This window comes from Pezoporus wallicus, unplaced genomic scaffold (genome assembly GCF_028554395.1).
Source record: "Pezoporus wallicus isolate ANWC-B61680 ecotype Strahan unplaced genomic scaffold, APGP_CSIRO_Pwel_v1 contig_6658, whole genome shotgun sequence".
Taxonomy (NCBI): domain Eukaryota; kingdom Metazoa; phylum Chordata; class Aves; order Psittaciformes; family Psittacidae; genus Pezoporus; species Pezoporus wallicus.
In genome coordinates, this window is record NW_026642312.1 from 1,686,681 (window position 1) to 1,707,578 (window position 20,898).

Genomic DNA, 20,898 nt, shown 5'->3' on the forward strand with positions numbered 1-20,898 from the left:
TTTCCCTGCAGATGTGCCATTTTTCTGCATAACTTGCATGTTTTTTCTCAATTGTTAAGAGTCATCCCTGTGTGCCGCCTTGTATCTCCTCTTTATATTAGTGGTTAGTGTATATGAAAGTAGTTTGCATTTTTGTTGTAGCTTATGCTTTCATCTCCCACATTGCCCCCCCCCCCCATTTTTGCTATTAAAGTTAGTAAGCTAGCAGTCTACATTTATCTTATGTATTTCTAAGCTCTGTTATGATAGGAGGCATCGGGCTTACCTGTTTTCGTGCTTCCATGAAGTTCCACTTTGTTTGTCAACAATTTTAAATAAAGGGTAGGAGTTAGTAAAAGGATTTTGTAATTCAGAAGACTGTTACAATAAGTAGTTTTCAACACTAGAATAAACAAGCAACTCTTAAAATACATTAATGCTGCAAATGGTTTTCCAAAGCTAGAAACAGTGTTTAAGGAGAGTGGCCTATCCATAATAATTTTGTTTTTCTTAAGACAAAACCCTTGTACACTACTTTTCTCAATCTGCTAATTATCAGAGGGGATGCAAATTTAAATTGCTGTCGTGGATGGGAGGTGGACAGAAAGTTCTGTGTGACACTGCTAATTCCTCCTGCTGTGTACCTGCAGTGTTCTCCATGAATTATTTAATGGTTTTATTTTACACCCCCTGTCAGAGACAAATAACTGCATTTAGTGCCATGAATGGCTGGAAAATGTGTTGCATTTTCTCTGACTTTCAAAGGTCACCTAGTCCAAGAGATGGGACTCTCATCCTATGAATTTCAGATACACTATTTTAAATTGTTTATGGTTTCTCCTTGAAGGGGGGAAAGGAGAACCCTCACACTGAATATTTTATAGTGTAAAAGGCAATCACACTACCGCGGTACTGGAAATACTGTAATATAATAAAGTCAGGAATACAGCAACAATTTGGGGTTTTAACTTTAATCAGTTTCACACTATAGCAGAAGTACTAGGTTTTCTGTAAGTCATGTTCTGCACTCCACTATATATACGATAGTTTGAATATGAATCCCTCATGCGTGCTATTTATGTTCTATATGAAATGGCTCCCAAACCTTGCTCTAATACCAGTGTTGCTGTGTCACCACCTCGTGGTGAAATTACTGTACAGTAGTTAAATATACGCATAAAGTTGAGGTTTCTCCGTGTGTGTTTAAGATGTATAACTAGACATTTTTGACCAAAATTATTCCTGACTTTTTACAAAAATGAAGACTGTGTATCTGAAAAGAAGGTGGTTAACCTCCATTATGTTAGGAAAGCTGCTTCCAAGTAGTCAATGTGTCTGCAGTTCAACAGAAAAGTAGGTATTTAACATTTCCAATGTAGAATAAAAACGGGTCTCTTGTGTGTGGAAGACCACTTATTTCTGGCTTAAATATAAGTATCTAAAAATTCACAAGTTTAAATGTGGTCAGCAGTTGACCAAAGTGTACAATTCAACAGAAACCTGAAATCCTCTTACTCTGTGTATTTAGGAGAAACAATAGCAAAGATTTACAACTGGGAGAAAAAGTGGCTTTGGAGCTTGCTGAATTGGATGTCAGACATAATGTCTGGAGTTTGACTGAAATGCCAGTTTTAAAGAGATTTTAAGGAGAACTTAAGTTCGGTGTTCTTTTTGCCAAGACATTGAATTTGAAATTCAGAGTTTGATTTGTCCTTTTATCATAGTTTGTATAACAGAACTGATATATTTTGGGGTTTATATAACTCAAAATTTATAAATAGTTTGTTGGGGGTTTTTTTAATTTTGTTTTGTTTTAACTGGGAAATAAAGTGAAGTGATAGAGACGTTTCTATATATAGTTACTTGCCATTTGCCTAGTTTTGCTGGTAACCTGTTACCAGAAACCTGCAGTAATAATGTAATCCCAAACTTTTTGTTTGATGTTATAATAAACAATGTGGGCTGCATTTTTTTACTTGTATCACGATTCATTGATCAAAGCTTCTGCCTAATTTAGGCCACTTGAACCTTTCGATAACCACCCCTTCAGTGCTATGCTAGTATATCTTGCATGTTAACCATTTGATAGATCACTTCCCTTTCTGTGCAGAATCTGCACACAGCCCCAGCCCTACAAAGAGAAGCAAGTCAGAAGCTTATCCTTTTAGGAAAAATCAATATATCTTCTTGTAGTCCAGTGCAATTATAGATGTAACTTTCAAAGAAATAATTTCCAGATTTCAAATCTGGTTTTCCTTCAACCGATATCTCCTTGGTCTGTGTAAATAAACCAGTTGGTCTTGTTAGAAAGATCTGCATTGCAGTTCTTGGTGCAAGTATAATGTCAACTCATGCCTGTATAAAAACATTACTGTACCGTACTGTACACTTTTTTTATGTCAAAAAATGAGACATTTTACAAGTTCATGTCCTAAAACATCATCACACCTTGTTAGTAAGGATGAACATTAAATCACAGCTAGTAAATTACAATACAGCAAAGCAAAGCTAGGTTGTGCATGTGTCCTTAGTAGAGAAGGTAGACAAAATCAATGTTCTAACCAGCTTTCAACTGAAAAAAGTCCAAATGCTCATGATGGCTTTTGATTTTTACATTGTGTGAAAATGAAAATGACTAAGCAATCTGTTGTGGAACAGATACTAATGTGGAAGCTACGGGTATTTTTACAAGTGAGGATAGATGATTTTTCTGATATATATATTTTTTTTTAGTCTTACATTCATTAAAAAAATAAATTATATCTTGTTATTCCTGATGTTAAATCAAATGTTTAACTATTACTTTTGAACACTAAGTTTATCCAGGGTAAAGTTTGAACAGCAAAAGTCTCGTCAGTCACTTACTGATGCTTGCTAACACTGAAGTTGTCCCAGGGAGCTATCTCAAGGGCATTTGTCTTCTGAATAACAAGAACAACTGCTATCAGGGCCTTGTGTGTTTTAGTAGCTAAAGAGCAGAGTCATTATTTGGAAATATGAATTGGCAGTTTGATCTATGTGTACGTCCTTATTGCTGCACATTGACCCTTATACATTCGTTCTTTTCATAATGCCATTTTTGATTTATCCTGTAATTTGATCTGCCTATGCCAAAATGTTTGCTATCAATGCCATGATGCATTGGACATTTAACGGATTATGTATCCAAATAAAATGACTGCGGGATTGTTTATGGCTTACTTGCATTCACTGGGATCAAAGCTCTGTGTACTGAGCCGGGAGCTATGTGGAAGATAGTAAAACTAGTGCAGAACTTACTTCAGTTAATCAGTAATTGCATGGTGGTACATCCATACTTTGTACCAATTTGATTTGACATTGACTGGCCTGTGTATGTTTTCCTTTTCGTTTGTTGTTTCATAAAACATCTTTGTTGTAGATGTTTTGTCTACTCTGAAAAGGTGCATGATATAATAATTTGAACTGGTTATTGTCTAAGCTGATCAGACCCAACTTAGACACATGTGTTTTCTCATGTTTTTCAGCAAATTCTTCAGTACAGGGGCTTTTTAATTGTATTTAAAGGACTGACTGATCATAAGCTAAGCTTTAGAAACAGTCCTTTCAATACAATAGAGAAATAAAAGTTCAGTAAGGGAATTAATATAGACATCAAGACTTCAAAAGCAATTATTTTTTTTTTTGCAGTTAGCTAACAACCTCTTATGGATCATCATAGTTTGCAGAACAGGACAAAAATTAGAAAAGGAAAAGCACATTTTTATTTTATTTTTTTTTAAGGAAAATAATATTAGGAAACAAGTTTGTGCTTCAGTTGCTTAATTTAGATGACAGCTGTGCCTTGAATTCAGTATTTTCATATTGCCAGAATGAATAAGCAGTAATTTCTTCCATAACTGCTTATATGGACTGAGCATTGCTACTACTGAACAGATACTTTCTTAATATTGAAATAGATTAAATTAGCCCAATAGAAAATATGTGGAAACAAGCACAGGTTTCTGTAGCATAGCAGTAGCCATTGGATTGCTGAAGGCTATAGCTTTACAACATGTTGTTTTCAACCAGTTTCAACTTTCATATGAGCTATAACCAAAGCTGTTGGGTATTTTTCTTTGTTTTACTCAGCTGGAAAGTCATCAGTTCCAGGCAAGACTACAGACCCAGGATAAATCAGTGCATTTCAGAAGCACTGATGAATTTATTTGTATTTCTTCAAGAAATGTCCCACTTCAAGGAACAAAACCCTGGCAAGGTAAGCACTCCCAAATGTTCAATATTACTTAATAAAAATGTGAGAAAAATTAAAACCAAAACCAAGCCACATTCAGTTATGAGTTTCTGCTAATTTTTTTGCTATGGAGATCACAGGTAGGTCATCAGTGAGTGAAGGTGCTCACAGTAGAGTTTATAGCAATACAGTCTCACCTTTTACAGCTGTTGGAACGTCACCAGTCATTCCATGGAAAGGAACTTTAAAACATCACAATTTAATAACAACTTGGAAAAAACCCAAAACGTAGCTAAAAAATACACAGTTCCTAGATATACATTTCCCCAAATAACTAATCTTCAGGAATACTTGCACAAGTGTTACATGATAGAGGAGAATTTCCTATATTTAATTGTGATAATTTTTCTTCTATATGGATATAGTTGGTGGGTTTGATTTTTGTTTTGTTCTGTTTTTACTGGAAAAACTGAGCTGGAGAATTAACCATTTTATTGCAATTCAGCTCCAAAAGCAAACTGATTCTTTCTGAAAACTTTCAACAGATCAATTCTGTACTCAGCATTGTGCAGTTATGGAAGATGCACTGTATGTCTTAGTCACAGCAAAGGCCAAATCCCAGGTTTTACGTAGAAAATTCAGCTCAGTCTTGTCTTTAGGGATGCTAGAGTAGCCAAAAAGCATCAAAAGAGTTCTTGTCAACATATAAAACAGTTTCTTGAAGCAACACAACAGAGGAGAGATGTGTATTTACAGGAAAGATTTTCTTGCTTTTCTAAGCATCCAGCATGCATGCATTGCAGTAATTAAATTAGTAATTTGGGTTTTTTCCTGCATATCAGCTGTTCAGTGGGTTTTTTTGTGTAATGAAAGTGAAGTAATTTCTAGTAATTTCTGAAAAAACCACGAGCTTGTTAAATCTTAATAGTAAATGAATAAAAATAGCATATTTTTATAACAGAAGAGAGGGTACATCCTAGTTAGCCAAAATTAACTGTGTACACCATAAGTGTTAAAGATTTCCTTATATAAAAAATCAAACCAAAACCAACAAAACCTTCAATTTTCTACTCCATTCTAGATCTCATTTAGCATGCAGCATTTTTCTTTTGCAAAATTATCTAATGATTTAAGCAGTAGAAGTGTTAATAGCCAATTCTAATGTTTTTGCCAGTTTTGCCTACTGGTCTGCAGTGTATGTACATTTTTCACTGTCTTGGGAAGTTACATTCCTGGAGTTGTCCTCTCCTATGTCCTGTGTAAGTAGAATCTCTTTTTCAATTATCATGTATGTACGTGGTTTGTTCATTATTTGGTCTTTGTATAGGGAGTATTTATTTATTTATATTTCCACACATGTGCAAGTTTGCAGATGACACCAAGCTGAGTGGTGCAGTTGACACACCTGAGGGACGGGATGCCATCCAGAGGGACCTGGACAAGGTCAAGAAGTGGGCCTGTGTGAACCTCATGAGGTTCAATAAGGCCAGGTGTAAGGTCCTTCATCTGAGTTTGGGCAACACCTCTGGGACCCCTAGAATGAGAAGGACATAGACCTGTTGGAGCAAGCCAGAGGGCCATGAAGACGATCAGAGAGCTGGAGCTCCCCTTCTGTGAGGAAAGGCTGAAAGAGTTGGGGTTGTTCAGCATGAAGAGAAGGCTCCAGGGAGACTTTATTGCAGCCTTTCAAGGCTTAAAGGTGTCTTATAAGAAAGATAGGGACAAACTTTTTACCTGAGTCTGTTGTGACAGGACAAGGGGGAATGGCTTTAAATTCAAAGAGTGGAGATTCAGACTAAATACAAGGAAGGTGGTTTTTATGATGAGAGTAGTGAAACACTGGAACAGGTTGCCCAGAAAGGTGGTAGATGTCCCATCCCTGGCAACATTTCAAGGCCACATTTGAGCAACCTGGTCTAGTGGAAGATGTCCCTGCACATGGCAGGGGGGTTGGATGATCTTTAAGGTCAGTTCCAACCCAAACTATTCTATGGCTCTGCGATACATATACATATATATGTAGGTTCTGACAAGTGTTTTTTGTCATATGGAACTCAGAAGTTTTTTCAGCATCTTGATTCTGGCATATTACATAGTCATGTGTCTCAGGTAGAGATACCAAAATCAGACTAGCTCGAGATGATAAATGTTATAGTGATCGTAAACTGGGCCTTAAAGGAAGTAAAAAATGTGTCCATTGATATGAATACAGTGGTATGTTCTGCAACGAGTAGTAGTGGCTCCTAGAAACTGGACTGGACGTTAACAGTTTGTCTCACATGGTCCTTTGTCCTGGTTTCAGCTGGGATAGTCACTGGCAGAGGACGAGACTGAAAAGTCCTTGATCAGAGTAAGTGCTACTGAGCAACAACTAAAACAGCAGTGTGTTATCAGCATTGTTCTCAGACTGAAGCCAAAACACAGCACTGCACCAGTTACTAAGGAAGAAAAATAACTATCCCAGCTGAAAACAGAACAGTATTTAACAGGGTGTTTTTATGTAAAGCTAATGATATTATGTAAAATTAGTAGTTAACGTATATAAATGCATTGTTTAAGCTTTATTGAGTAACTTCACATAAAGCAATATTTCAATACAATTTTTCTCTCTGTCTTCATTTTTATCACAGTATTGTGTGCCTTTTTATGTCCCTTCCTTAAGTGCAATGAATTTGGACAGAAAGTATACAACAAAATTAAGACTGTTCTGACGAAACTAGATTTTGGAATAGTGGAATATATCAACCAGAGGCAAAAAGAGAGATCTGGTGAGTAATTAAGTATAGTTTCAAGTAATGTATTTCCATATTCAGAGAAGATTTTATTCACTTCACAGACAGTTTGGTTTGTTCTGTGAAGCTAATTGTAGAGGTATTTCCTGCAATATTCCTATTAAACCTGGCTACTGTTCTTAGCTTTATACGGAGTAATAATGTATGTTGGATCTTTGGGTATGGTAAAAAGATGCTATTTCATTGAAGGAAACAAGGCAAGACAGATGGTTCCCTTCATACTTGATTAAATGTAATGCTTTTAGGTTTTTAGAGAAAAATACTTGCTGTAAGTATGGCAATGGTTGTCTCTGTTTAGCTATGGTAAATGTACCCAGGAGAGAGATTCACTCAAGAACACAAAATAAGTACATAACAGAATTCTTTTTCAGAGATTGAACTCTATTCCAGTATCTAAATCCACCTTGTTTTCACTCCGAACAGCAACAAGAATTTTTCTTCCCCAGATACTCAAAAGCCATTTAAGAATTGCTGTTAAGACAGTAGCTACAAATTAATCAAAATTTTTAGTTAGCAGGGAAGAAATCAGTTTAAAACAAACTCCCAGTTATCTTGCCTGAAATCTTTGTAACATTGGAAACTTTGAGATTTTAATTATTAAAGCTGTTCCAAGAAAAATACTTACATGAACAATGTTACCTTTAGTTTGCTTTTTGTGTGTTCTACAGTTTTGGTAATCAAACCTTTATAGGGTAGTCACATTACTTGCAGGTAGCCTACCCTATTTAGTTAGTATTACATCAGTAGATTTCACCTCTGCTTTAAAACATGTATTTCTTGTAACCATTTTCATAGTATTCTGTTCCTAGACACAGTGAGAGGAACCATCTGCTTTTTCGTCTTCTCTTACATGTAATGCAGTAGTTATTGAAATAAGGACTAATGCATTGAAAATCTTCTTTTGTGTATTATTCGCTTTGTTCTACTTTTAAGTGAAACTAGCAGAGAGAGAGATCAGAGTATTGTTTCATGAGTTTCTGTCGTGGTTTAAACCCAGTCAGGTAACTTGTTCACTCACTCCCAGTGAGTGGTGCCGAGCTGACAACAATCAAGGTCCGTGTCCGTCTCCCCCCCCTGTCAGGGTAAACATCACTTAGCAACAACCGACAACATCGGCTTCACCAACGCTGTTCTCAAACTAGAAGTCAAAACACAGCACTGCACCGGTTAACACAAAGGAAAAAACATGACTGCTACTGCTGAACCCAGGACAGTTTCATAAGCCAGACTGGGAAAATGGTTGAGGTTAGGTTTGTTCTTTTCTGCCTCTCACCCTCCAGTTTAATTTAACCCAGAGAAGTTCCTGACTCTGCTTTCCCACTTGGGTTCACCACATGGATTCATAAATCCTTGTAATGGCACAAGAGAGGAAACAGAAAGTTGCAAAAAATAGGCAACCAGGAATAATATGCCTGTTTTTCAGGTCATATTGGTTTAAAATATTCATGAGGCTTTTCTCAGTGTCCTTTAACCTGTAAGGAGCAACATCTTACCAGACCTCAGAGGATGTTTTGTATGCATATTTGCATAGAAATATGGATGCAGGGTAGATGGGTGCAAAGAAGAAGGGGTTTGTGAATGACAGTTACATGCAATTATGTAGAAAATTGCATTAACACACAACAACAGAGACTTCTGAAGTAAGTACAATGCAGGTAAATAAATCTGTTAGAATATATTTCAGAGCAATATTCTGTCTCCTGCTTTGGCTGCTGCACAATACATTTTGATAAATATCTAGCCTCTCAGTCAGCCTTGTTTCCCTCACCTTAGTAGCGTATTACATGAATGATGCATTGTATCAACAGGTGAAAGTTTACAGTACTGTGCAAGCTGTTTGACAGAGAACACACACTGAACCTGGAAGTCCATTGTTATGAGTAGGATAAAAAATATTTTTCTTTTCTTTCAGAAACAGCAAAAACAAAACCCACAGAAGATGACAGTGAATTAGACATATCAGCTCTGTGTCCTAAGGTGACTTTTTTTCAGTCAGCCCTGTCTTGCTTTTAGAAATCTATATAGATAATGGAGAGTATCTAGACTACTGTCTCTGTTCTTCTGTGGAAGACTTTATCCTGCCCAGGAGGCTGTGTTCCTGAACTAAGCAGTATGCTTTCAAAGTGATTCATGGTCTCCATCTTTAGGCTTATACTAATTAACTTAAACTTTTGTGACTTCTGGCCTTCAAGGTAATGGTTTCCTTGGCCTACTAAACTAAGACACTGTTTACTTTGTATTGGCTGTAGAATGATTAAACTAGAATTTAATAGCGAAGTTGGCTATTTTTATTTGCAACAGTGAAATTGCAGTTAATTTTTTATCAAAATATAAAGGGAAACATTCATAGAAAACCTGAATAATTTGTCAGATACTTTTGTATCACTTGTCTGATCATATTCAGTGATAGTACAAATCAGTATATTACCTATAAATATCTTTCTAAATATGTATGAGAACACAGTAATATCTCATTTCTATCTTAATATTCTTAATAACTGTATGGCAAAATATTTTCCATTATAGTCAGAACACTGGTTGGTATAAAAAAGTTCAGGTTTATAGGAATTTTTAGGCAGTATTGGATCAATAGTCATTAGAGCCTGACTTTGACAGTGATCACTTTGAACTTATTGTGAAAAAAATTGTATTCTAAAAAATAATAAATTCTATCACATGGGCTAAATATTTATAGCTGACACAATTTAATATTGTTGGATAAATTCATAAAGGATAATGATTTTTTTATTTAGGTAATTTCTGACAGTTATAGATAATGGGCTTGGGTTTTGAACCAAGTTTATGTATTTCTTTACATTTATATGTGTATTTTGTATTTGCAGGCACATTCTGCTTTCCTTACAGTAGGAATTTCAGAATGAATAACTGGAATTTTCTGGGCTTTAGTATAATATAGCTATCAGTTATTACAGAGAGGAATGCTTCACTTCTAAGTATTATATTCTACTCTTATTTTCATATTTCTGCAACTAAACTTAAATAGGAGGCAATTTATATTGCTATGACATGAAAGAGACTTCTTTTTCAGTGCCTAAGCACTGGCTTCCTGTACTGTGATTGTTGGTTTTTTCTTTAGTGTAAGAATGCCATGTATGGGCCTTTTTTCTGTGTAGGTTAATCCTGCAGTTGTTGCCAAAGAGCTGTCAGTGTCTGACACAGATGTATCGGAAGTATCCTGGACCGATAACGGGACCTTTAACTTATCTGAAGGGTACTCTCCACAGACAGACACATCTGATGGTATGTAATGGCTTCATCTATTTCATGGATGAGTTGCAGTCATGTAAGTTACCTGAAAATGATTAGAAACTTTGAGGACAAGTTTTTGGGGTTGTTGTTTTTTGTTTGTTCGTTTGTTTGTTTTTCTGTACAATGAATTTAACATTAATTCCAGTCTTTTATATAATTTTGGATAACATCTTGTGTAAGAACTGTCCTCATCTTAAAAGTAATAAAGTACATCAGGAAGTTGATGTATAAGTGATGTATAAGAAATACTTCTAAATAAGTAAGTAGTGGTGGGTAAACCAGACATATTAAGTAAGTGCCAGACTCAGCTCTCCCACCAAAACTTTCAAGCAAGTAAACCTTTGAATTTAGTACCAAAGCTCTTGTGGGTGACCTATGCAAATAAAAGCTGAGGAAGAAAAAGTAATACTTTGAACTGCTCAACAACCAATTAAAGAAAATATTATTAGGTTTTGTTATTAGAATGCTAATGGAGACAGCCAGCAATAAGCATAAATTAGGTGTGAAGACTAAGGAAAAGATCCTCAAGCACTTGTCTTGATCTTGACCAGATCTTTAAGTTCTTTTTACAAACCAAGCTTTCAGTGAGCACTTTGCCTGAATTAAGGACATCGCTAGTTTGGTGTAATCTTGTCTGTGTATCTGGATTTGTTACTCTGCTTGTCTTGCATTTCTTTTCTTCTAGGAAAAGTTCACTGTAAATGAAAAATAAGGTGATATTACTTAATGACATTATACAGACGAAATTCGTACTTTATTTTGTTAATATTTCAGGTTGTAAATAGACAGCTTTATATGATCACAGAATCAGAAGTTGGAGTGAGCCGTTGTCATTCATCTCATTTAACCTCTTATTCAGAGCAGGCTCAACTTCATGAAGTCGTTCAGGGCTGTAACCAGTTTGAAACTTCAGCACCCCCAGTGGTAGAGATTGAGCAACCTGCCTGGACAGCCTTTTTCAGTATTTGCTCATCCTCATCATGAAAAAGTTTGTTTCTGGTCAAAAATTTCCCATGTTCTAGCTTGTGTCAATTTAATCCCCTCCTTCCACTGTGCACCTTTAAGAAGAGTCAGGCCCCATCTTCTCTTTATCTTCCCATTCAGTAGTTAAGGACAGGTATGTGATCTTCCCTTTCCACCTTCTCTTAAGGCCAAACAAAGCCTCAGTATCTCCTCATACTTCCTGTTCTCCGGCACCCTAGTAATTGTGCTGGCCTTCTGAGTGACTCACTCCAGTCCTTCATTGTCTGTCTTGTACTAGAGAGGTCAAAACTGGACGAAGTACTCCAAATGTGTGCTCTCAGGTACTGAAGAGAGGGGGGATATTACTTCCATTGACTTTTTGACTTCAGTTTTTTTTAGTAAAGCTCAGTCTGTGGTTGGCCTTCCTTGCTTTAAGGGCTTGCCACTGAATGGCTGTCCATGGGTCTTTTTCTTGGAAGTTGCTTTTTGTCTCATTGCCCCAACCTGTACTGCTGCACAGGTTATTCCATCCCAGATGCAGGGCTTCACATTTGCTTCTGTTGAATTTCATGATGTTTCTTTTCAGCCTGTTCATTTCGCCAGCCTGTTGTGGTCCCCCTGAGGGCACCCTGCCCTCCAGAATATCAGACACCTGACCTACAGCAGTTCCTTTCTGCCCATGAACTTGCTGAGAGTGCACTCCATCCTCTCATCCCTGTCATTAACATACAATGAACAGTGGTGATTTCAGTAGCTTTAGAAGACACCGCTAGTAACTGGCCTCCAGTTGTACCCTGTATCACTGATCACAGCTGTTTGACCTTGGCACTCTCCTTTACTGTTCACTTACCCACTTTGCTAACCAATTTGGCTGTAAGGATAATGTGAGAAACTGTGTTAAAAGGCATTACTAAGAGAAAAATAAACAACATCCACTCTTCTCCCCCACGGAGCATTTCAGCAAATGGGACATACACAAGAGTGCAAGACCAGACGGGATGCATCCAAGGACTGGCTCATCTCCTGTGAAAGCTCTGTGCACTCTGCATACAGCACAACCCTTCCTCCTCACCTTCCCAGCCTGTTTTTCCCAAAGAAAATGGAGAAAATGACATGAGACATTTGTAGGATTCAGTTCCTTAGCCCTTATGAATGCTCCTATTGCTTGTTTTCATAGAAAGTAAGTTCAAAGTGATTATTCTTTACCTTCTCATTCAAATATTAGATCAGAGTATTCCCTTACGCTCATTTAGGGCTCTTCCACAGGCAATGTACTGTAGCGTATGTTTTACACATTTCTAATAACAAATACCATGCCATCAATGCAGCTATTTAACTATAATATTTTTTGTTTGTTTACATTCTGCTTTTTACCCACTTGAAAACATGAAGCAGTTCTGGTCACATGTAGTTTCCATTTCCCATTTCCTATTTATTACAACCATTGGCCAAGAAAGAAAAAGTTATAAATTGAGCCTTTACATTGGTTTTATCTATTTACACAGATAAGCTTTTCTTTTTTTTTTTTTTTTTCTACAAGTGTATTAAAAGCTTGTAATATTTCTTATTTACATACATTGTGAAGAAAAAGAGTTGAGAGACCTGTTGTCACCTTATAAATCTTAGGACTATGTGGTTGGTCTATTTAGAACTATCTGTGGTAAAGATTTACATGGGTTGTTTCATGTACAGCTAGATACCACTTAAGGAAGATACTTTGCTCACATAACTTCCTGTGTTAGGTTGATACCAGGTGATTTGTGACACGAGATTTAAGACATCAGTAAATGTATTCAAAGGAACACTTTCAGCATTTTTACATTTGGCTGCTTTTTGGGGAGACCTGTTGCGTTTGCTAACACTGTTTCCTTCTGTTAACCCTGTAATAGATTTTGACCGACCTAGTGATCATGAAGAAGCATTTGCTAGAGATCTATCAGAATTTCCTTCTTTAGAGAATGGTGCCGGAACAAATGATGACGATGACTCCAGCATCGGTATGCCCATCCAGCAGAAACAAAAAAAGGAACACACGTACTTCAAGGTGGAACATGCTTCCAGACAGAGTAAAGACAGACCGTCCACTGCGGGGCTCTCCTTGCCTTTGACCAGTGACCAAACCTTTAATTTAATGAGTGGAATTGCTGGGGATGTTATCGCAGCTGCGGTGTCTGCTGCCATCAAAGACCAGTTGCAGTCTGCGCAGCAAGCTCCCTCACACGCAGCGCCCAGTTTGAGCGAGGAGACAGACACAGAGGAAGCTGATGATTTTGAACTGCTTGACCAGTCTGAGCTTGAGCAGATTGAGAAAGAGTTGGGACTTTCACAAAGCCAAGAAGCAGAATCACAGGAAAAGAAGAAGTCTTCAGGCTTCCTTTCAAATCTGCTTGGAAATCATTAACCTGAAATCACAGCTGGTAATCTAGAAGAAATAAAAATAAAACACAAAAAAAAATCAAATGCAAAAAAAAAAAAAAAAAGAAAATTCTTAACTGTAAGCTTTAACTATCCCTTTAGATGTGTTGTAATAATAATTTCTCTTATGCAGAGTGAATTAACTGGATAAATTTCAGCTGATACTGATACTTTAATGTTTCTGGTAGTTATACTTCAATGTAATAGCATGGAAATGAATTATCTATCCACTGTTCGATTGCAGATAAGTGTTGGAGGTCAGTTGTTCAAAAGAGTTGAGGGAGAGGATTTTTTTATCTTTTTGCCAACCATGTATTTTGGGGTCCTGAGCCAAATTTTCCACATGGGCGGTTTATTTGCCCTGGATTGCCAACCATGTAATACAATTAATGATTCACACAGCGAGCGTACTTTATCAGAGAATTGCCATGAGATTGAACTAAATCTCACCTCTTTCAATCATACCGAAAAGTATAAACCCCTGCAGTTAGCATTATGTATGGTACATCTAGTATAGATGAAACACATTAACCAGCACAACTCTAGTTTAAACATACGTGCAACACTATCAAAGAACTTGATTTCATTCTTAAGACCTTTAAATTATTTTGGATATGATGATGCATTTCCAAGGTTTTTTTGCTGTTTTAGGCTTGTAGAATTGTAAAGTGGTATGCTATTCAACTGACTATCTGCTGCATTCCTTGATAGTGTGGTCCTTGGCAGTATTGCCCATGTTAAGTCAGCCAGATTTTTTTATTAAAAACTTAGCATCATGTAAACCAAACCACATTTTTGGTTGGGAGCAGGTGAGGGGAGGAATTGTTTGGAATATAAATTAGAGATTTAAAAAAAAAAAAAAAGAGAGGCATTTTTAGATGCCACTTCCTTAATTCCAGATTCTGTGGGGTTCGTTTTTTTCCCCAGGATAGCTGCCATTGCTTGCAACAAAAGTTGTGTTGCAAGGTGAATATTTTAAAATTGTATTTTAAGAATTTATTAAGAAAGCATTTGGTGAGGTCATTTGATATGAAAGACACTCAGAATCTTCTTCTTGGCATGTAATTTAAGCAAAAAAAGACCTTCTTGAAATTATTTGCCAGTTTAAACTCCATGCATGCTGAGTGAATGGCCTAGGAACTTAAGAAGGTAACTTAATTTTTTCTAAGGCTTTTTTTTTGTTCACCTGTGATGAAATTGAATTGCAATACCAAGCAATAGTAATCAAAGAAATAGGAAGAAGTAAAGCTATTGTTTTTAATGTGATGTAAGTCGTTAGCAAAGTTGAGGGACCATGTCAGCTGCTACTACTACTGAAGTGATTTTCCATTTGCTGGCATTTGAAGAGGTGAATACCGTCATTTAGGACCCTCAGAAAGTACAGCAACAGACGATAAAATTCTTTCACTAACATGTATGTGTAGGCAAACCTGTGTTTAAAGTTAACTCCATTTTATTTTATTTTATTTTGAGGTGAAAAACAGGCAGATGGCCAAAAAGAGTGTAGCAAAATGGAAAATGCTGGGAATTTTTGACACTAGCTTTATTGTTGCTTGTGCATTTGTGTCAGTAATGCATATTGATCGTGTTTGCTGTCCTTTGCCAGTCAAAAAAGTGAGCCTGTGCCTTCATTATCAAATCCATTATGAACTTAGTGGATGCTGGATACAGATCCAAGATGCAGCTTTTGAAATTACATCATCTTAACATTTAAAGCAAGTTTCTGGAAATGATTGAAAAAACATGGCCATGTCACTTCCACAGCATTGGTTGCAGTTTCTTTTTTAGCTTTCCCCAGACCTTCCCATTTGAAAAACAAAAACAAAAATAAGGTTTTCCTGGGAAATGAGTAAGTTTAAAGGCCATTTAAATTTCTCAGATGAGTTAAAATGCTTATTCCTTGCTGCATGATTAGGACAATCTATACAGTCAGAAGAGCCCAACTTCTAAGTTGCTGGTGAAACTTTGTAGGACACCCAAACAACTGTGTACTTCCTCGTATAGGAGTATACTGCTGCCAGGAGGGAAACAGGCTACAGCACAGGGAGAGGTGGGAGGGAGAGAGCAGAGCCTAGCCTAGCTTTTCTGGGGTGGATTGATGGGATGGACTAGCTGCCTGTCAGTTATGGCATTGTAACAGCGTGCACTTTATTGTTGTTTTATGAAGAATACTTGTGGTCATAAAAATGTGTAAAGCAGGGGCACTCTTCTAGGGTAACAGTTTAGATCAAGAAGGAAAAGCAGTTGGAGGAGTTTCCTGGACTTTTTGTAAATAATCCATTTTCTGGTTTCAAGATAGAAGACAGATTGATTTTTTTCTCTGGTACGAGTCTTTTTTTCAGAAAGAAAAACAGCGCAAAACTTGAACAAGCAATCATTAAAGTTTAGGGGCATAATTTTGAAAGAGATTTGAGTATCTTTAGGATTTTATTTTTATTTTCTCATGATAGTCAAATCCATTCAAGTCCCTAAATACTGTGTAATGGGAATGAGCTAATACTGTAACATTTAGTATTCTTCCTCAGCTAGTGGAAGGGTGTTTAATATTCTGCAGGAAATCACCTCTTTTCTCCCAAAGAAGCACACATAAGAAATACTTTGCTTGGACACAATACATTCCAATGACAGCAGTTTGACAGCAAAAAACACAAAATATTTCTCTCCTTTCTGAGATCCCTTGCACACTGCCCAGTTGGAAATCCCTCAAGACACCTTCACCTTGATGTATGCTAGCAGCTGCCACAAAATGGCCCTGTCACAGTGGTCCACAGCATCTTTTCTACCGAGCACTGTCATCACCTTCTCATCTTCCAAAACTGAATACACAGGCAAGAAGAAAGGCAAGTGAGCTTTGAAATATGCTTCTGTTCCATGGAAAGCCTGCTGGTGTGCCATTTTCAGTCAAAAGGCAGCACAGGCAGCAAGAGGGCATAGATTAGGGTGTGGACATATGAGCATGGGATAACAGAGTATGATCTTGCTATTGAATCAGTACTGCTTGTGTAGCCTGCTGTGCTCTCACCTAGCAGTAAATGGAGGAAGCCATGTATTTCTGCAGTAGTGGGGTTGAAGTGCTCCCCCTCCCGTGCCATGCAGTGGCTTCCTCACACTGTGTGTCAGGAGTGTGTGTCTGTGGGATGCAGTTCAGTCCTTAGTACTCATGAAATTTCCCCTTGTGTTAGTACGTCTGAGTGACAGAGGGATATCCTTTTGGCCAGTGGGTGGCTTTCACTGTGCCAAATCCAGAATAAAGGCACCTGTTTTCGGCACACACAGCTTTCTGTGTATAGGTATTACACAACTATTTACTGTTCTTCAGTTTGTTCGGAGGAAAAAACATATTCCATGCAGAGGAGGGGAGATCATGCTAACCCAAAGTAATAGGATCTGAAGAAATACTCGTTTTACTTGGGTTTTGCCCGTTTTGCACTTTTCCCAGGCTGTCTAAGCCTTCTGAACAATTTCCCTGTAGTCTCCTTGTCTGTTCTCAGCATACAAGCAGCGTCAACAGTCTGTGAGTAGCACCTGTCCAGGTAACCAGAAACTGGAAAATTACAAAAATGTCTTTATTTAAAGTATTTTGCAGCACTTTACCTAGCCTGATTACTATTTTGTAAACATGAAATTATTATATTGATTGTTTGTAAAACCATTTAATAAATGTTAGTTTCTATCTTTCATCCTGTTGAATTGTATGTTTGTTCCCAAAGTAGGAAAAAAACATGACCAAACCCCACAAGGACAACACCAGACCCCCTTAGCAGGGTTCTGCTGATGTGTGTTTTCAGCCTGACCTGGGCTCACACCCCCGAACCTGTCTGACAACGTTACACAGTATTATGTAAAGGAAAAGGACCTGAGGTGCTGACTGACAGCCACTGAACATGAGCCAGCCTGTGCCCGGGCAGCCAAGAAGGCCAACAGCATCCTGGCCTGTATCAGAAACAGTGTGGCCAGCAGGGCCAGGGCAGTGATCATCCATCCCCCTGTACTCGGCGCTGGTGAGGCCGCACCTTGAATCCTGTGCTCAGTTCTGGGGCCCCTCACTGCAAGAGAGGCACTGAGGTGCTGGAGTGGGTCCAGAGAAGGGCAGCGGAGCTGTTGAAGGGTCTGGAGCCCAAGTGTGAGGAGGAGCAGCCAAGGGAACTGGGGTTGTTCAGTCCAGAGAAAAAGAGGGTCATGGGGGACCTTACCACTCTGTACAACTGCCTGCAAGGAGGCTGTAGTGAGGTGGGGGTCAGTCTCTTCTCCCAGGTAATAAGTAATAGGACAAGGGATAGTGGCCTCAAGCTGCACCAGGGGAGGTTTAGACTGGATATTAGGAAAAATTTCTTCACAGAGAGGGTGATCAGGCATTGGAACAGGCTGTCCAGGGAAGTGGTGGAATCACCGTCCCTGGAAGCGTTCAAAAACCGCGTATGTGAGGCACGCAGTGACATGGTTCAGTGGTGATCTTGGCAGTCCTGGGATAATGGTTGGATTTGATGATCTTAATGGTCTTCTCCAACCCCGCTGATTCTCCTGGAGCCAGGCTGCAGGAGAGCTGTTTACAGCCGGACAGTACCGGCGGCAGGAGCGGCACAGGGCCCCCCAACGGCACCGCCATCTCCCTGTGGCGGCGCAGAGGGCAGTATGGCGGGCCGTGGGGCCTCCGCGGCGGTAGGGGGCGGCAGCGGCGCGGGGCGGGGTTTCCTTGCCGGAAGAAGGGGGCCTTGTTCATCTGCGTGGGAGAGCGTGGCGTGTTCCTGCTCCGGTGGTAGTGGCACGCAGGGGCCTTTCCCCCTGCGGGTGGCAGGTGGGGATCCCGTGGGGCTGGGGGGCGGGAGGGGCCGCGGGGAGGCGGTTCGGTTCGGTTCGGTTCGGTTCGGCTCGGCTCGGCCCTGCCCGGCCCGGCCCACCTCCGCTCTATCAGGAGTGGCGGGGGAAGGGCGAGGCCCTGTCCCAGCTGCAGCGGGTGGGCCGGGGGTGCGGATCGGGCTCCCGTGAGGCGGATCCCCTTTGTGGTGCTGGTTCGGGTCACGTCTGGCGGCAGCGGCAGGCTCCGTGCTGCTTTGGTTTAGTTTATTTCAGTCGTTCATGGCTCCCCGGGTGTAAGCAGTGCGGTCAGTTTTCGTGTCCGGCTGGTCAGCTCCGGCCTGTCTTGTGTCAGTCTTATGGACACCGGATCAATTCAGATTCACATAAAAGCGACTAAAAGGAGGCGTCGTAAAGGCCCTGTGGGGAGAACCAGCCTGGGGCTGAGGACTTGTGAGTGCCTCGGGCCTTGTTTTCTTGAGCCTCAGTGCTTTGGGTTTGTGGGTGAGAATATCCCGGAATAAGGGGCAGAGCTGGCGAAACCTCGCGGGGCTGTGCAGGGCCTTTTTCTGCTTTACGCAGCTGGAGTGGTAAACGTTATTTCTCCACTCAGTAATCAGACATGGAGGTTTATGCGTTTAGATCCTCTCAGTTACATACCTTTTCTGGCCTGTTTTGGGTTTCCTTATTTTCAGTTAACCTCAGGGTAATCTAGTGTGTAGCAGCTGTCTGCCTGTAGTCATAAAATGTAGTCATGGTTTGGGTTGGAGAGGACCTTAAGATCAGCTAGTTTCAGCTCCCTGCCAAAATAGACCAGACTGTTCTGTCCCTGAGGTTTCTGTAAGGATTTTGTGATAAACAGCATAATTCCGTGTCCATTGATTTATGGCAGTAAAATACCTGCTTGGACTGGGAAAGGGATAGGGAGCTCTGCTGGTGGGAGGAGAGTGCTTCAAGGAGCAGTCGGGATCCTTTGGAAGGCAGAGAATATATTTTCCTCTGAAACAAATTGCATCTGTTACACTGGAAGGATGAGTAACACTATTTCAAATAAAATATCTTGGCTTTTATTTTCTGTTAATGTGTCCTTTGTCACCATAGGATTACGGATAGCGCAGCAGTGAAGTCCAGTTCTTCCAGGGAGCAAGCGTTTCATAAGGTACCTTTCAATCCTGCATATTTGTGTCTTTAATTGCTGCTTCTCCCTGTTCTTGGAGGGCTGCCATTCCTCTGCCTGCTTTCAGACCTCCTCCTCCTGATTTATTAGCTGGGTTTGGGTTTTTTTTCAGATTAAAACACAATTTTTCTAAATCACTTAAAGGATGGGGTGGCTTTAGTTATCTCCAGTTAGAATGTGGTTTTTTGCTCTTTGCCTTCAGAGTGTTCAAGAGATTCCACCAACTTTGTTTAAAAGGAAGAAAAGGTCAAGTTTCATTAAGCACTGAAAAGGAAGGAAGGAAACTTGTGGGTTTGGAAAAGACAGCATCAGACACAGGCCACTGCCCTCCAGCTCTCCTTTGACAGCCAAAGTAGCACAGCTGAGATGAATGGTGGGAAGTGGAGGAATACCAGGAGTGGGAGTGGCTTCAGGCACTACATGTAGGCACAGCTGACCGTATTTCCAGATTAACAGTTCTGCAGTGTGAAGTTTTGTTAACGGAACGTGCACTGTACTGAAATAGCTGAAAGGGTTGTATTTTTAAATGTGATACCTTTTTTCCCATCTGATTAGGCTGCAGAAAATGGGAAGTGGGCATGAAAGCATGTTTTCCCATTTTTACCCTTGTTCTGGAGCAGTCACTGGTCTCTTCAAAATCCTATAATTGGCAGAACAGAAGCTTGATAAGAAACATTAGTTTCTCATTCTCAGTAAAAAGTGCAGAGCTTTTGAAGCACTGCTGGCAAGGCTGGGAACCCTCTCATCCTGTGTCTTAACCTGGATGAGCACAGTGGGTGCTAAGTCCAGAGCTGGGATCATCTTGCAGCTGCTGTGGTATGACTAATCCCTGATAACTGTATCAAAGTCTTTTTCTTTTTTCTTCCCTTGTCCTGGTTTCAGTACGTAACATGCTGATTGGTCATCACTGGTAATCATAGAACCATACAATAGTTAGGGTTGGAAAGGACCTTAAGATCATCTAGTTCTAACCTCCCTGCCACAGGCAGGGACACCTCGCACTCTGTCCAACCTGGCCTTGAACACTGCCGGGGTGAAACATTCACAACTTCCTTGGGCAACCCATTCCAGTGCCCCACCACCTTCACATTAAAGAACTTCCTCCATATATCCAATCTAAACTTCCCCTGTTTAAGTTTGAACCCATTATCCCATGTCTTATCACTACAGTCCCTAATGAAGATTCCCTCTCTAGCATCCTTATAGGCCCCCTTCAGTTACTGGAAGGCTCCTTCTCTTCTCCAGGCTAAACAGCCCCAACTTTCTCAGCCCATCTTCATACGCGAGGTGCTCCA

At 39.5% G+C, this 20,898-nt stretch overlaps 1 protein-coding gene across 2 annotated transcripts in view; it reads left to right on the top strand.

Moving 5' to 3' along the window:
• The window catches only part of RETREG1 (reticulophagy regulator 1), a 29,901-nt gene extending 14,514 nt beyond the window's left edge, over positions 1 to 15,387 (top strand). For both annotated transcript variants that reach the window (XM_057428830.1, XM_057428829.1), the window contains exons 2-7: positions 4,090 to 4,216; positions 5,367 to 5,451; positions 6,823 to 6,960; positions 8,897 to 8,961; positions 10,119 to 10,245; positions 13,107 to 15,387. In XM_057428830.1, the coding sequence (XP_057284813.1) occupies positions 4,157 to 4,216; positions 5,367 to 5,451; positions 6,823 to 6,960; positions 8,897 to 8,961; positions 10,119 to 10,245; positions 13,107 to 13,618 (987 nt within the window). In that variant the 5' untranslated portion in view covers positions 4,090 to 4,156 and the 3' untranslated portion in view covers positions 13,619 to 15,387. The remainder of the gene's footprint in view (positions 1 to 4,089; positions 4,217 to 5,366; positions 5,452 to 6,822; positions 6,961 to 8,896; positions 8,962 to 10,118; positions 10,246 to 13,106) is intronic.
• The last annotated feature ends 5,511 nt before the right edge of the window (positions 15,388 to 20,898 follow it).